The sequence below is a fragment of the Anarhichas minor genome, unplaced genomic scaffold (assembly GCF_050575085.1).
Source record: "Anarhichas minor isolate MPS153535 unplaced genomic scaffold, ASM5057508v1 ptg000028l, whole genome shotgun sequence".
Lineage (NCBI taxonomy): Eukaryota > Metazoa > Chordata > Actinopteri > Perciformes > Anarhichadidae > Anarhichas > Anarhichas minor.
In genome coordinates this window covers 9800231-9817030 of record NW_027466474.1, presented here as the reverse complement: position 1 = coordinate 9817030, position 16800 = coordinate 9800231, and the positions used below count along the sequence as shown (strand labels likewise).

General features: G+C 43.7%; 2 protein-coding genes across 2 annotated transcripts; one reads left to right on the top strand and one right to left on the bottom strand.

The window, feature by feature from the left end:
* Positions 1-1505: 1505 nt before the first annotated feature.
* arl3l1 (ADP ribosylation factor like GTPase 3, like 1) lies at positions 1506-4779 on the top strand. Its single transcript, XM_076103810.1, has 6 exons — positions 1506-1523; positions 2319-2462; positions 3724-3840; positions 4189-4239; positions 4386-4571; positions 4732-4779. Exons 1-6 carry the CDS (start codon positions 1506-1508, stop codon positions 4777-4779), a joined length of 564 nt encoding a protein of 187 aa, XP_075959925.1.
* A 3448-nt stretch (positions 4780-8227) lies between these two features.
* On the bottom strand, positions 8228-15422 carry LOC142962748 (soluble guanylate cyclase 88E-like). Its single transcript, XM_076103376.1, has 18 exons — positions 15303-15422; positions 14954-15094; positions 14390-14529; positions 14116-14250; positions 13735-13858; positions 13524-13643; positions 13317-13401; positions 12894-12980; positions 11945-12062; positions 11213-11342; positions 10878-11024; positions 10261-10407; positions 10014-10170; positions 9823-9932; positions 9642-9731; positions 8846-8992; positions 8624-8734; positions 8228-8479 (listed from the first exon to the last, which is right to left on the bottom strand). Exons 1-18 carry the CDS (start codon positions 15420-15422, stop codon positions 8330-8332), a joined length of 2259 nt encoding a protein of 752 aa, XP_075959491.1. The 3' UTR covers positions 8228-8329.
* Positions 15423-16800: the final 1378 nt, after the last annotated feature.

The following is a 16800-nucleotide window of genomic DNA, read 5'->3' as shown; positions in this document are numbered from 1 at the left end:
CTAATGTTAGAATTACAGGTTTGACTTCTCTCTTTATGTACATCATAAAGTCTGACTCCTCCCCTTTCTGTCTCAGCTAAACACAGAGAGAGGAGGGAGCAGAAGGCGAGGGAGCAGAACAGCGCTCCAGCTCCATTGACACCAAGAGAGTCCTAAAGAAGAACCACCTTTACCTTCAAAAATGATGAATAGTGATTTAGAATCAGAACCGTTTATTTCACCAGAGTATGTTGGCACATACAAGGAAGGGGCGACTGTGGCTAAGTGGCTAGCAGGGCCGTCTTTCTATCAGAGGGGTCGGCGGTTCAATCCCCGGCTCCGGCTCTGCTAGTCGCATGTCGATGTGTCTTTGAGCAAGACACTTAACCCCGAAATTGCTCCCGTAGTTGTGCCTACGGTGTAGAAATGTGATAGACTCTGAATTGTAAGTTGCTTTGGATAAAAGCGTCTGCTAAATGACTGTAATGTAATGTAATTTGACATGGTGGATAGTGCATAACATTAAACAATCAACATAGTGCAAAAAAGTGATATTGTTTCATAATTTTCTGTTGATGTATTTGATGTAGACATGAAGCGTCCTTGAGGAAGTGTGTGTGATAATTTGAGGTCACAGGTTTATGTGTTGAGCCGTTTCCAGCCCAGTGGATCCTTTGTTTGGCACAACATTTGACCAGAAAGCCTGTTCAGTTGAGGAAAAGAGTCTAGAAATGTTTTAATCCAGACACAGCGTGCACAAACTAATCCCCATGAATGCGCTACTCACAGGAACCAACACAAACAGACGACCCAAACGGAGCAGCTTTATAGCGGCTGGCATGTAACGGATATATGGGATGATAATGCTATCTCCAAGAGAGGAGTGGATTTGGGATTTGAGAGTTGATTTATGAACACAGAAATAATAAATTCCCATGGTCCGCCAACATGATATAATCCTTTGAAGTGTATGCATTGGACTCTTCTGTCTGCTTTTCCCATGCTGCTCTGAGGGCCTTTGGTTTCTGTGTTAACAGCATGTTTTCCCCTCAGCCATATGGCAAAATATCTGAACTTCTTTTCTCTTTTCCTCCTCGTGATATAATAATGTGTGAGTGTGTCAGGAAGGACTGTTTATTCAGTTTCCTCCTATAGCAGGTGGCTAAGGGATAATCCAGGTAAAGCCACTGCAAAGTGGAGGTGGAGGGATAGACAGAGGAAGGGGGAGGGGGGATGGAGTGGCCTTTGCATGGATGACTAGGGCTAATTCTGGCCTCCTAATCCCAGTCCCGGCCACCCTCCCCCTCAGTGAGGAGCAATTGACGCCCAGGTAGACATTACTATCACATACACACATAGCACTTAACCCAGTCAAGTTTACAGAGTGTAAAAGAGGGAAAAGACAGAGGCTACTGGAACCTTTTCTGGATAGTTAACCTGCGTGACCTGGATCGCTGACACACCTGCGTTAGCTTCACTGGAGAATGTAGCGGCAGCCCTCCAGCCAAGCCACAGGAAACGTCACCATGGGAGAAGCTCAAAAGGTAAGTGACCTGATCTGGAGGAACAGGATTCATAACCCCAAATTCAGTATTTGTTTGACACTAGGAACTATTTACAGGCGTTCGTGGCTCCAAAAGTGCGTTAATATAACTATTTTACATGATTAGTAGCTGTTTCGATGCAGCTATTCTGTGTTGACTGGATTATCTAAATTGCTTGGCTTGTTATATGGCGCTGCTATGATGATCATACATCTAAATGGAATCTCTAATGCTCTTTGATGTACACTGAAACACACGTACATCGTAGTATCTGTACCCCTGATCAAAATATTCAAAGTTTCAGCGTACGTCTCTTTTGTCAGTGACAGCCTGCGATTGCACAACCTTGCTTCAGACTAATCACATTAAATAGTGTACCATTGTACGAATGGAGCTCTAATCAACACCAGTGCTTTTCTAAGTGTAATTATTACAGACTGCTGGTGGGAGCTACAGAGTGGGAAGATATTGATGGATGGAGAATGGAGGGTGGGTGGGGCTAGAAGGCATGCGTGTGGTTGTATGTAGTGCTGTATGTAAGAGGAGCTTTGACCTCAAATCTGAAAGAGGTCGACGGGATCAGTTTGCAGGTGTAAACCTGTAACCTCAGGATATCGTGTAGGATGTTTCAGAGTATTTTAAGAAACCTCTTGTCACATATATTATTCTGGTTTTCATGCTTTTGTATTCCAAACTTAAACAATATGATATTTAAACATCCAATGACACGTGATACAAGTCGTCTTCTGTTGATGTTCTGCCCTTCCACACCTCCACCCTCCTCCCTTCACGCAGGGCTTACTCTCTGTCATTGAGAGACTGAAGGGATCCACAGAGCACGAGGTCAGGATAGTGCTGCTGGGGTTGGACAACGCCGGCAAGACCACCCTGCTGAAGAGCCTCGCCTCTGAGGATGTGAACACCATCACACCAACACAGGTGAGAGGAAGATATGTGATAAAACTCACACACACACACGCACGCACACACACATCATGACCTTAAGTTAAGTCACTTACTGTACAGCATAATAAATCAAGAGGCACCACTGACTGATACGCTTGCAGATGATGTTTTTGTGCCCTTCATTTTAATTAAATCATCTCACCATGAACAGCTGAGACACTTTTTAACATCATTACCTGATGCCCATCATTAAGTGTGTTTTAGATAAACAAGGTGCATCCACCAGAAACATAGCCTCAATGTTACCACTCTTTAAAGATCAATTAGTCTGCTCTCAGTGATACGATGGCGGTCTTCTCTTTTATCAATGAAGCTTTTCAAAAGATATTTTTCGTATTTTCATGGCACTTTAACCCAGCATTATAAAAGGCAGGGGGATTGTATCTAATCTTGTGAGACCAGCTGGACCAGTGCATGCTGGCGCTCAAAGTAATGGGATTTAGTTGGCCTTTGGTTTTCTGACATGCTGTGAAATGAAATGAGCGGTCTTACAGTACACACACTATTACCACCAACCAGTAAAGTCATGATTTCAGGATGTCCATCCTGTTAAATAGTTTGTTAATTAACCGTTCATCGGGAAATTACCTTCCTGATTTGCATCCTCTCAACACCTTTTCTTAGAGCATCCTAACATTATAGTGAGCTTTTCTTTTATCATCCTCTTGTGATGTGATTACCTCTAACATGATTATCTAATACCCTTGCATTACTCTCACAAGACATAGAGCAGATGTACTGGCAGGTCCCGGGCGAGTGTGACGGCTCATCACTCGGCAGCGAGGATGCTGCCCAGCATGACAAGTCACCACAAAGCTAAACCAGACCTGACACATAAACACACACACACACACACACACACACACACACACACACACACACACACACACACACTGCACTTGATCCTTCCAGTCTTATCCTCAGATTTGCTCCTCAGCTAGCCCTCGGGATAAAGTTGTTATAAACCTCGCTGACTGAAACAGAGGAGCTGCGTTATGAAAAACAGCGCTGGATTAACACAGTGACTTCCTTATAAAAGCCTAGAGCACATGATACGTAATGCTGAGTAACCAAACGGTGATTCATTTAATACACATGTGCTTTAGTACCCTGCCACTTGGTCAATTGCTTCATAACTATTTGCAAGACTTTCCAGGTGCTGCGTACTGGAATTGTGTTCAGTGAAAGGCAGTGGTGTGCAGTACAGTGACTCCAGCTTTGTGCTTCACTTCAGGGCTTCAACATAAAGAGTGTTGCCTCTCATGGCATGAAACTCAATGTTTGGGACATTGGAGGACAGAGGAAGATCAGGCCCTTCTGGAAAAAGTATCTGGAAAACACAGACCTGTTGGTGAGTGACTAAACTTGATTCAAATCAATTCCACGCTAGCAGACATTTACTTCTGTATTTAGATGCTCATTAGTGTTCACAAAGAGGTTGCTAGTCACCCTGAGGTCCACACAGCTCCTCACTGAAAATACACCACAAAACGTATATGAAGCAATACAAATCCACGACATTAAAGTGTAACATGTATGCCCAAATTAAGCACGATAATTGTATCTTGATGGAAGGACTTGTTAGTAAAAACCCAATGTTGTAAAACTCCTTCAGGAGTTTGACATGTTGAGGCCAAAGAGAAAATCATCGATGCATTTTGCTATGTTTCATTTTATTGTAACATACGTCTTCTTTCAGATTTATGTTATTGACAGTGCAGACAAGAAGCGGTTTGAGGAGACGGGACTGGTGAGCTTGATCTCATTTCTGCTTCAACGTATACATTTTGACATGAACCCCAGCAAAACTACCGAAAGCTGATTAAATTGACATATATGAAAATAATTGTTTTGTTTTTAAAAACAAGTCAATTCCATGTGTTTGTGTGTGTGCAGGAGCTGTCCGAGCTGATTGAAGAGGAGAATCTAAAAGGTGTACCAGTGCTCGTCTTTGCCAATAAGCAGGATCTGGCCACAGCGTCACCGGCCAGTGAGATCGCTGAGGGACTCAACCTGCACACGTACCGGGACCGTGAGTGGCAGATTCAGGCCTGCTCAGCTGTGTCTGGGGAGGGAGTTCAGGTCAGACCTAGTCCCAGCCTTGATTCATTGATGTCTCCTCTCCATATAAACGTGGTCTGAGCTGCTTTAATGGACTTTATTTCTTTCAACAACCTATTTTGACCTGCCTAATTTCATGGTCGATTTCCTATCTTCAAACTTATTTTTATTTCTCCGACAGGATGGCATGAACTGGATTTGCAACAACATTGTGAATAGGAAGAAGTGAACCGGCGTCTGACCAGAGAGTCAAACAGAGAACCAGCATCACATAAGGGATGAAAGAAAATATGTCAATTAATTTATTATCGACACACCTCAACTTATCAATCAAAATGAATGTTTTTGTCCCCTTATCCTGAGGATCCTTGTCTGGTGAATCCGTGTGCTTTCTTAAACACAAAGAACACCAAGTGTGTAGCCGTGTAGAACTGTTGGGGTTTGTCAGCTACATTGAAACCAGTTCAGTGCGAGTGTAAAGTGTGTGTTTTGAGATTTTTGACAATAAAACAATTAGTCATTTCTTCTATTTTGCTTTCTTGTTTTCGAATCTTATGTTGCCATCGGTAATCACATTTTGCATGAATACATCACAAATTGTCAAGTTTTCTTAAAATGTCGACAGGAAACATGTGAATTTGACTGTAAATGTCGACTCTTCCAGGAGTGACAGGAGAACAATTACACGCTGATCCACTCCTGCTCAGCTGTCAACGTGCTTTATTTTCACACCACGATGACAAGCACTTACATTGTGCAGAGAGAGAGAGAGAGGAGGGTTCCCAACCATACACTCGCATGGCACAACAAGATATCAAATCGTCAAGGCACAGCAGAGCAAACAGTGCAAGAAATTACACGCAGAGAGGCTGACTAATTTACTTCAGAGAGACTTTCTCAAAACGTTTGTTTTATATGTTAATTCTGGGATGATTATGAAGCATGCAGTCTCTCTGGCAGCAATGTTGGAGCTTTATGGATCCCTTTTCACAGAGGTAGTCGACGATTCGACACATCTAATGTCCAGCTGTGAGCGCTGTTGTTCTCCCAGCAGAAAAACAAATGGTCTACTTTTTGTGAGCAACTTTCAAGTGAAAACCTTCTTCACCTTCTGTTCTGGGATCTGCAATAAAGATCATTGATGGTCAAAACCCCCCCAGACTTGAAGGCCTACACAGCCCTGTGGTCTGTCTCTGCATATGTGTCCTTTAGAGTGACCTTGGTGTATGCTAACGCCTCTATTCAGCCATTTTGGCTCTACTCAGCCGCAGTTGTGTGAAATGGATCTTTTTGTTTCTATTGTCTGGAGCTGTAATTAACCATCTGAAAGCACTCTACGATCACATCAGCTGGCGGGCTTTGTTCTGTGTTCTCCTCTACATGAAATTACACTAATTAATACTTTTTCTGTTGTTTTTTGGTCTGGTATTTATGATTAAGAAAACCACAAACAGCTTCGCTGGTTTACTGGCTAAAATGAATGGATATTGAGTTATCTCCATGGCAACTAAAATTTGGTGCAAGTCCCAAAACATTTTTTTAGGCATCAACTTCTGTTTAGCGAGCACAGCGGGGGACGTCGGACCAATTACAACGTGTACTAAAGAATCATTATGGCTGTGTGAAAGAGACCAGACGGCACAGGAGCGGGGCCGGTGGGGAGCCTGCCGTGTGTTGTTCAGTGCTGCTTCTTACCAACAGGTGGCAGTATTAGAGAGCCTGACTCATCTCAGGGCTGCTCTGTACAAATAACTACTTTGACCCAATCTAATTTCACTCATTTTGTTCCAACGCTCATCTGCCATCAAGCAGATGCTGTTATTGCACCGCTTCAGAAGAATATCACTCCAGATGTTTTTCTTTATAAACTACAAGAGATTGTGATTTTGTACACGTTTCAAACTAATTTCACCGTAATCTGTTAACACCTATACTAATATCTCCATTTGTATACTTTAAGACACGTTCTTAATCCTAAAGTGATGTGATGTCACTTCCATGCAAGTGGCCCCACCAGCCGGTGTTGCCGTGGCAACCCTCCGTGTTATTCCTGGTCCAGCAGCCACCTCTCTTCTTCAGTCCAGCGCTCCCTCTCTTGTCCTCCATTTCTTTTCATTTTCCCAAGCTCTGCTCATCAAAAGAAAGCCTGCTCAGAGAGACCGGACAACAACACAATCCAGGTACGAACAAAAGACACAGTCTGTGTTTGGATGTCAGTGAAAAAGATAATTAATCTGCTTAGAAGCAGCCGGTTAATTAGATATATTTATGTTGCTAAAATTGTGAAAATCATACAAAGTCATTATTTCTTATGCTATTGTTTGAGTATGTTGCTTACGGCAGGTTGATTTATCATAATACAAGATTAACTCCACTTGAACTAAAATTGCTACTGTATCTTATTGATATGAATGTTAATCTGTGCATGTGGTACACTAAACTAGAATACTTTTTTTCCCTTAAAGCTTCAACAAAGTGTATCCTAGCCACTGAGGCCTCCCATCATGCCGGAAGTCGACCACATGCCCTCCGTGAAGCCTCCTCCACCCAGTTTCAATGCTACCCTGACCACCTTGGCCCCCCTGATCACCACCACACTGCTCCCATGGGAGGAGGTGCACATGCAGGTGCACACCATCCTGATTGTCGTCATTTTTTGTGTCGCCTGCTTCCTGCTCCTGCTCGCCTTCTTCTACGCCTTCTGCTTTCATTGCTCCATCGGTTCATTGCCTAAAGACTCACACACAGCCAACGGAGGCAGCGTAGACCGCGAGGACACCACCTATAGGCGCAGTTCTTCTGATAACCAGCCAGCGGGGAACATTGTCTGACTGGGACACTGGACCAGGATAGCTGATGTTTGACTGTCTATCTGTGATAGGATTACACTCTTCTTGCTCTGGTGGTATGTAAGGATGTGTCGCAGCACCATCGGGCAGGAAGTAATTTATCTTACTTAAAACAAAGCATGAAATCTGAGATGATGATTTGTTCCTGTATTTGATCGATGATAAAACAGCAGCAGGGTTTTAACACAAGATAATTACAAAAAATACAGTTGTGGTGCATTTTGAAGCTAAAATACAAGGGCAGGTACACAACCATGCATTTCACGTGACAACACATCGACACAATAATAACATATCCATGGAGAAATGTGTTCAATAAATGCAACCGTAAATGTGAGTCTGACTGCCAGTGCCTTTGAGTGACAAGACAAACAAAAACAGACGGATCCACGCACGGCTCAGCAGTCTGCCGGCTTTATTTTCACTGAGCTGACAAGCGTTTACACTGTGCCGTGGCTGTGTATTTGACCAGACTGACAAAAGAACAATGAATCCAGACGTGCCGGATGAAGGAGAGGGACGGAGGAGGGATTCAGAGGGATTTCTTCCGAGGATGAAATTAGATGTCAAATCTACAAGGTGCAGCAGAACCAACAGGAATTTACAGAGCTTGTGACCACTTGGTAATAAAACATGTTGTGTATAAGTGTGAAGTTAATGATGATAGCTATGATTTATTTCTGGAGAGTCAGAGCAAAATAAGCACTGATGAACACCACGCAAGGCCACTAGAACATTTCAAGCATTACAGACTAGGCCATGTACAAACAATACGTCATTAGAGATTGTCATGGCATCCCCACAAGGATGCCAAAATATCAGCAAAAATGGCATTCCTAACTAGCATTTAAGTGTTGTGTTCAAAAAGCTTTTTAGAAGCAGTATTACAAATGAATTACTGGCTCCAGCATCAGCTAGCATCTCTTCGGCTCATGACACAGAGCACGTGACACTCTTGCTGGGGGAGTCACAGGAGCCGTCGGGGGAGTTCATGATGGAGTGTCTGCCGTCAGACTCGGGGGAGTCCAGTTCCAGGTGAGCGTCCTGGAGGTCGTCCTGCAAGGCATCCTTATAGTGGGACTTGGGAAGGAGCCGTTCATTTAGTTACAAATTACAAAAGAACAGGGGAAGAATCGTAGTGACGGGTATGGATGGAAAAAATAATTAGAAGTTGAAGTTAAATCAGAGTCATTCAAAGTCTTGGCACCAATAATTCCCATTCACCTTCTGAACAGACGTCTCCTTCAGAGAATGGCCTGAAATCTCCATCTTGATACGATGAGAGCGAATAGACTTCACATCATCCTCGTCTCGCCCTGCCACCAGCGGGGGACCCTGGGGACAAAAACTCAGGGAATCAGAGATGATGGTGATGATGATGGTGGTGGTGGCAATGAAGCACATGAGAGTGTAAACCATTCAAGGGTGTCTTTGCTGAATTCTTACCACTCCCTCCTTCTCTCCTGTGGCCTCGGGGCTTGATAGGTTCACCTTACTGATGGTCTGGGTCTCAAACTGAGGACACGCAGCCTGAGCGTTCCCGTCTTTGTCCCTCTTTCCCTTCAGCCAGTAGGTCTCAATTTCAACATTCCCCTAAAAATGGACAAAGAGAAAAATAAAAGTGAGAATAAGGTTCGGAACATATATCCACAAATATTTAAAGGCATGTGCTCAAAGGCACAGTTACTGTTTCTGAGTGGAGTACAATGGCAGGTTCCAATATTCAGAATACCCTGATGAAAAATGAGTTGCTCTTGCTTTTCTGAGATTGGCGCCTGTAATCGGCTGCCTTAGAAACCTCTGGGAGTTTTGGGCATTATCACTGAATGTACAGCCTCAAAGTCAGACCCAGTGATAAAACAGACTGGTTATTCAACAAGCAAGCTGCAACTACCAGCTCTAAACATTACATACTGACTCCCCAGAGTCAAAACATTGTGAGTTATTATATTTTCATATAGTTCAAAGATTCAGAAATGTGTATTATGTCTGATTGCTGATACACAAAATACTCGCAAATTACAGTCTCAAAGTTTAGTTTCAAATTTGTGTATAATAATGTGCAGGTATCATGTATTTACTTTTAATTGGAGGCGTTCAGACCGCTCTGAGCCACATCATCACTGTGTGTTGCTCACATGTTCAACACCAAATCATATTAATTATATGTTGCCATATTGGCTGAGTGAAGGTAATTAATGTGTTGAGCGTAGTTGTGTTGGCAACCGTTTGGACCCCTAACCTTGATGGTAATGGTGCCCCTCCTTTCAAAAATAAAGTGACTTCCTTTCAGGTGCTCGTAGGTGGCGCTGGTGAGCTGAATCTGCATCTCCTAAATGAGATAAAGGAAGACCAGGCAGTTATAACAAAAGCACAGAGAGCTCTTACTTAAGTCGTCATATATACAGACTTAGCTTCCCCACCTTTCCATTGCTCTCCATGGCTGACGCAGTGTGGACTGTGTCACCGTGCAGACCGTAACGTGGCATCTTATGTCCCACCACACCTGCCACAACCATCCCAGAGTGGATCCCTGCAACCAGAACAACACGTTACTTCACTCAGTCAAACACCGCCGTAGCCACACAAATATGTCCTCACGCGTTCTACCCACCGACACGAATCTGTATGTGGTTGCCATTAGAGGGGTCTTTCAGGTGATCTATGGAGCGCACCATGTCCAGGGCCATGTCACAAATGTTGTGAGCGTGAAACGTTGTCTTCTCCGGCGTCCCGGCCACCACCATGTAGGCATCTCCAATGGTCTCGACCTGGAAACGAGAGGAACAGCAGCTCTCATGCAGCAGCACTTTGTAGATAAAGTAGGCCCATATCAGACTACGGGAGATTCACACGCAAACCTTGAAGACGCGGTGCTTCTCGCTGAGCGTGTCAAACAGCGTGTACATGGTGTTTAGCATGGAGACCACCTGCATCGGAGTGATGTGGCTGCAAATGCGCGTAAATCCCACGACATCGCTGAAAAGAATGGTCACATCTGGGAACACCTGGGAGAAAAGAGACAAGGGTGTTGATGAGTATGCATGTTGATATACTGCACACACACACACTAGTCAGGCCTTCATAGGCCATATTTTGTGACCACACTGTTATCAGGAAGTCACTCTCAATTTACCTGAATTTTACTCCAGCAGAGACTCTCAAATAGAAACATTTGTATGAATGTGTGTGTTTGTGTGTGTGTGTCTAGGTATCTGTCACTATCTACATTGAGCAAAGAAAAAACTTATATAACTAGCAGATGATTGATAGATGTGTTTCAGTGCACATTCATGATTTACTTGAGAAGACTGATATGTCTGTATTTGTCTCTTGTATGATAAATATGAAGCTATACAGCTTCAGCTTAGTTTCGCTTCTGTTGTTTTTTGGTGCTTTAGGTGTTAAACTATAGTGGCATATATATATATATATATATATATATATATATATATATACAGTATGATACAATCCTGACCTCGCAAGTGTTCACAGCCGGCTCTCCTTTGCGCAGCCTCTTGGCCACTGGCTTAGGAATCATCCTGTACAGGAGGTCATCCGTCTTCTTCATCTCATAGTCCAACATCTTCATGCTCTCCTCCAGCTTGCTGGACTTCTTTTGCTCCTGCGCTCACAATGGGAAATAAAACAGAATAACACCGTAAGTTTGTGTCTGTTTCTTTCATCTCACGTCCGCGGGCGGTGGGTGAGCTGGGGCTGCCAGACTGAAAGAAGGGCTTCAGAGCAACTTTGCAGAGTGACAAGTGAGCTGATCACACATGTAAAATGCAGCTGCATGTTGGCAGAGTGTACCTGTACGAGAGCTCTCTTCAGCTCCTCGGACTGCTGCGTGCCCGCCAGCACCAGGTCTCTGCTGGAGTCGTGCATGCTCAGGTCATTGATGTACAGGCCAGTCTTGAACATAGCACTCAGACTCTCCATTCTAGACACACACACACTCACACACACACACACACACACACAGACAGTTACAGAAAAAAATGTCAAAAAGACAAATTCTAACAATGATAATAACAATATACTAAAACACTGCATTTAGAAATAACAATAGCAGTGTCTATAGAAGTCTAACAATTAAAAGACAGTGATTGTGAGAGATATTATTTTTAGTTTCCTACAGTATGAATAATGTAAGCAGTGCGATGTGGCATTTAACATTTGAGTAGTTTTGTCAATACAGGCATGAGGAGATTTACTTGCAAAACAAAATGTTTGAGAAGAGGCGGGGGATGTTTTGGTAATGTACTCTGAGGAAAACACTCTCAATTGCAAATGTGTTTCCATTAGGCTCACAAGAGCTGCACTGTCTGATTACAAGCTAATTAGCAGCTCATTTCATGCATGGTAAGTGCTGTTAGAATGGGCCCCTGATTCACTGCCCAGGCTTTCATTTCCAGCCTCCTAATTCAGCTTTTTAGAATGTTTTACTTTTCAACGGTAGCGTTTTATTAAATATCAGTGTCTATGATGTGTGTGTGCGTGTGTGTGCGTATGTGTGTGCATGTGTGTGTTTGTGGGCCTTACACAGGGGTTCCCAGGAAGATGATGGACTCCCACTCTGGCATGTATCTCATTTGTCCTTTTAGTTTAAGGCAGCGGCTCCCATCGCCCAAGTTCTCCAACGCATTAGCGCTGTTACCGTCTAAAAGAGGAGCACGATGAAAAGCCAACAAGACAAACGTTTAGAGAGGTGTTCAGGTTACATTTCAGCTGTAGATAATGACTGCACTGTGTTAACAATGTCATCCTAATGGATTTGGCCGTTTATTATCGTTCAACTATTTGGGAAATACGCTTGTTTGCTTTTTTGCTAACAGTGATGAGAAGATCAGTAACACTCTCATATCTGTATGTTCAGTATGAAGCTGAAGCCAGCAGCCGTTTAGCGTAAGCTTAGCATTGTGACTGGAAACAGGGGAAACAGCAAACCTGACTCTGTCTTAAGGTAACGACACTGAATGGCTTTCACTGGGTTCTGTGCTGGACTACTTCTTGGGGGGGGGGGGGGGGGGGGGGGGGAGTGACTTCCTGGTGTGTCTGCTGGTTGCCTGGCAGCCACACAGTGAACACAAGACTTTAGAAGGTAATTGGTCCCAGCCTAGAGGGAGCCCCTCCCCCATGCCCCCCCCCCCCCCCCCCCCCCCCATACAATCATAAATTCTCTCTTTTTCACTTTTGCTTTTCTAAAAAAAAAAAAAACAAGGTATAAAATGTTTTGTTTTTTTAAATGCAGCTTTGTTGCCTTTGAACAGAGCCATGCTAGCTGTTTCCCAACGTAATGCTAAGCTTAGCTAACCTGCTGCTGGCTACAGCTTCACATTGCAGTGGTATCAAACTTCCCATCAACTCCCAAACTCCCAACAAGAATTCTTTTGTATTCCAAATGTGTCTGTGTCTTTAATAGGTTTTATTTTGTCATTATCAGCAAGAGTGCTGCAGGTCTTGTCTTTTTAGAGAACAGAAAAGTCACGACCTTTGTAGTCACTTTCAATGATGGACTGGAAAGCCATGAGCTCCACATCTACGTCAGCCGTGCGATTGGCATTCTCATAGTCAGAATCTGTGGAAACAAACAGGCTGAACTGTCGGAGCCATAAACATTCATATTCACACCCCCCAACCATGACAACCAGGGCTGGGATCAGATCCCCTAAATTCAATCAATTTAAGTTGAATCAAGGCATCAAACAATTCCATTTCTGCAACTGCAAGACCTTCTAAACTCTCAACATCCACTCATCCATGTGTGTTTTACTGCACACCTGCTCTTTTTTATTTTATTCAATGAAACTGAAATTGAGCGTGTTTTTCGCAACTAAAGGCAGGGAAATTGATCTGTCCACAAGCCAGCTAGTTCTGGCCCATCAGACACACACCCCTGCAAGTGTTTGCTTACTCTGGACTCGGTTGTGAAGGTTCCTCTCTCTTTTCACAGGCTCCTTGGACATGATCTCAAACAGGTTGTTGGGGTGGGAGATGATCTGTGTATAGATTTCCAAGTTAGTATTATCAGCGTTCATCAGTGTGCTGTTCAAAACAGATGCATTGTGACTTATATGTGGAATGCTGTCGTTAAACGGGGACATGTGAAGTGATGGCTGACATTGTTCCAGATGAACTCCACTAGGGGGCGAGCCAGCAGGAAGGCATCAGTGATCTTCTTCCCGTCCAGATCAGGGAAGACAGTGGACAAGCCCGAGCCAACGTTATGCACCACCATGTCCTCAAGAGTCAAACAATTGCAGTGATTTTATTTATTTTACGCTTCATTTCATTCATTAGGTGAGGTTAGGGATGTAACTCAAAAGGCTTACCTGTCTGAAGACAATGTTAAAGGGGAAGACCTCAAAGAAGAAGTCTGAGGTCATGGGCAGAATTTCTTGCTCCTCCTCATCCTCCTTCATGATGTAGCGATAGGCTGAGTTGTCAAAGTTCAGCCTACACAAACACACACAGATCAATATGTTTAGTGAAGTATAAACTGTGGTGGAAGAAGTATTCTGTTCTTTTACTTCAGTTAAAGTTCCAACACAACACGGTAAAGAATACTCTGCTGCAAGTAAACTTGCATTAAAAGTACACAAGCATTATCAGGAAATCGTGTATTCATTCTTCAGTGACTGATATTATCTCTCATAATGTGTGTGTGTGTGTGTGTGTGTGTGTGTGTGTGTGTGTTGTGTGTGTGTGTGTACCTCATTGTGACGTGGGAGTAGTCTCCGACCAACTGTTCAGACAGCACCTCCACATGGATGTCGGTGTCGTAGAACTGTTTCCCCATCTGCCTCAGCTGACCCATGGCGTAGTGCAGATAGCCTTTGCGCTTACTCCTGCACAGAGAGAGACAGTTGAATTCAATACCAGTCTGAAAGAAATGAATCACACAGCCTTCTCTCTCTCTGTTTGCCCTGTTCTTTGTGTCTGATGTCTGATAGTCTATCAATCTCCCTCCTCCTCCTGGTCTCAGACCTGTAGTGGAGGGTGACTCCAGTGGCGGACTCCTCCTGGCAGAAGAAGGTTGGAGGCTGCACTTTGGGGTAGCTGAAGCGCAGGTACTCGTGGAGATTATCAAGGCCATTGACAAAGTCACGAACATGACGGCCCAGCACCTGAAGGCAGAGACAGAGAGCGACAGCCGGGTCATGTCTTAGAAAGTTACTCTACATTTATATTACACTACTTTTAAGGAGACGCTCCACTAATTTAATACCATCAGGGTTATTTTGGCTTGCGCTTGAGGACAAAAAAGCTATGAAGGAGGAGCATTTTCGAAGCTTGAGCCATGCAATTGACGGCAGATCAGGATATCTTGCCCTTTGCTGCTGCCATTGTGACCACTCTTGACTGATTTGTACATGAGTTATATATTCCTTCACACAATACGATATATGAGACACTAAAAAAAAGAATTTCACCGGCACAATAGCAGTTTTAAGGATACATAGCTCACTGGGTAGTTAATAATATTCTCACACATCGACCAAAAGACAACACAGCTCTGACAGTTTTGAGTCTGAGATCTCTTTTTTTCACCTTGAGGATCCTGTCATAGCCGTACTTCCCAACAAAGCCCAGGAAGTAGACACCCCAGGAGTTCATCAGCTCGTTGTAGGGCGTGCCTGTCACTCCACTGGCAGCCTTTGCAATACGGGGAATCACACTCTCACTATACACCTGCAGACACACACACACACACACACACATATATATAGACCTTAAATATAAAAGTATTTCTCTTGACATCAGGACTACGAAGCTCAGACAGAGTGACAAAAACTGTAGACAGATTCACTTGGATTCACACAGACAACGCGGCCTTCACACATATATTACCAGTCAGTGCACACACGCAGGATGATATTATTCATCTCAGAAACCGTACCTGGTGGGTGACAAAAGAGTGTAACCTGACATCTGCTCTCTCTCTGACCAGCTTCCACACATCATCTCCGTACGACTCTTTGATGAAGTCGTGAAGACTCTCACACAGCAGCCCGTACATTCTGTCTCTCTGGATTGGAGCTCAAACCGAGCGAGACGGCTCCCCAACTGATTGACTTCCAACAGCCCTCCCAAAGGCCCCTGCAAGCGAGTAAGAAAAGTTCAGAACGATGACTCTGTCAGTGCTGCAAGCTGAATTTCAATGCATTTAGCTTTCAGCGTGAAGCTATAAAAAGCCATAAACTGAATATTCTTGCCTATCAACACTATCTGTGGAGTTTTGAACTCCCTCAGACAAGCTAGCCAGTTAAGGTTTCATCTGAAGGCCAACAGGGCAAACGGTTTTGAAGGTGCCATAGTCACACAAGCCCTTGAGTCTGAATGGGCCTCTTTTGTTCTTGTGTCAGCTTGTCAGCGCCTGGTGGCTGTGCACCTCTCTCTATGTGACATGAACACACTGCACCTCTCAAACACAGATGACACCAGTCCCAAGAACTTGTCCCGTTTTCATAATCTTGTTACTGTCCTTTTCAAGAAAAATCACTGAATTATCAATGCACCGCTGTCATAAAACCCCTTATTTGTAAAGGATTGCAATAAGAAATAGGTTGGAATAAAATGGAAGTGGCAGATTGATTCTAAACACTAAGGCTCAGTGTGCTACATTGCCACACAAAAGCTTTTTACATGTTTAAAGGAGGCTGCTATCCTCCTGTGGCTTCTTTTTATAAAGCAAATTTTACTGAACCAACACTCTTCAATAAACCTTTAATGGCCAGCAACTATTCAACTTCTATTGTGTGTCTGAAGATTTATTTCTGTGACTCATGATGACTCCACATTTTCTTTCAGATGCCGGGAGGCTTCCCACTGGGGGGATAGTGGTGGTGCTGTGGAGCAGTGCAGGTGCAAAATCAATATCCAATCTCAACAGGGATAAGGAAAATGTTTTTTTTTTTCCTTCCAGGCTCCTGCTGAGCTCAATGAATCAATTTGTGGGGGGGGAAGCTGCTCGATAAAGACTAACCTGACTTCAAAAAGGCCAACTAAATAGAAAGTTAAAGGGCATTTTTCTAGTGTCATGCAAAATGTGAGTTCATGCAGAATTCACAACTCTTAGTAGTTGGTAACCCAAGGAACATACGATAAGAAAATAGCAAACACACTGAGTTATTTATTGCCATATTTTACACTGCGGAATAACTGAGGTATGTAGAATGCCCAAAACTCTCACCAGTGTGAAGGAAAAGGGAGTCGAAGGTTTAACCTTTGACCCTAAACCTCTAAACCGAATCACATCGTCTGATCGCAGTGACCTCATCAATTTCACAGCAGCGCTTGTAAAACTGTGTGGAAAACACATGGCGGGTGTGTTTGAAAGCAACTAAGCATATATGTGGCAGGGTAGTTACAAAGTGCTTCACAGAAGGGGGGAATAG

What these genes read in the sequence shown, in the direction of transcription:
- arl3l1 (XM_076103810.1), top strand. An exon ending in GGTTTGAGGAGACGGGACTG is followed by an intron (nt 4,240 to 4,385) that starts GTGAGCTTGATC and finishes GTGTGTGTGCAG; the next exon opens with GAGCTGTCCGAGCTGATTGA. An exon ending in TGTCTGGGGAGGGAGTTCAG is followed by an intron (nt 4,572 to 4,731) that starts GTCAGACCTAGT and finishes TTTCTCCGACAG; the next exon opens with GATGGCATGAACTGGATTTG.
- LOC142962748 (XM_076103376.1), bottom strand. Translation starts at nt 15,422, where the DNA reads ATGTACGGGCTGCTGTGTGAGAGTCTTCACGACTTCATCAAAGAGTCG. An exon ending in GCTATGACAGGATCCTCAAG is followed by an intron (nt 14,530 to 14,953) that starts GTGAAAAAAAGA and finishes CTCTGCCTTCAG; the next exon opens with GTGCTGGGCCGTCATGTTCG. An exon ending in ATCTTCCTGGGAACCCCTGT is followed by an intron (nt 11,343 to 11,944) that starts GTAAGGCCCACA and finishes GTGTGTGTCTAG; the next exon opens with AATGGAGAGTCTGAGTGCTA.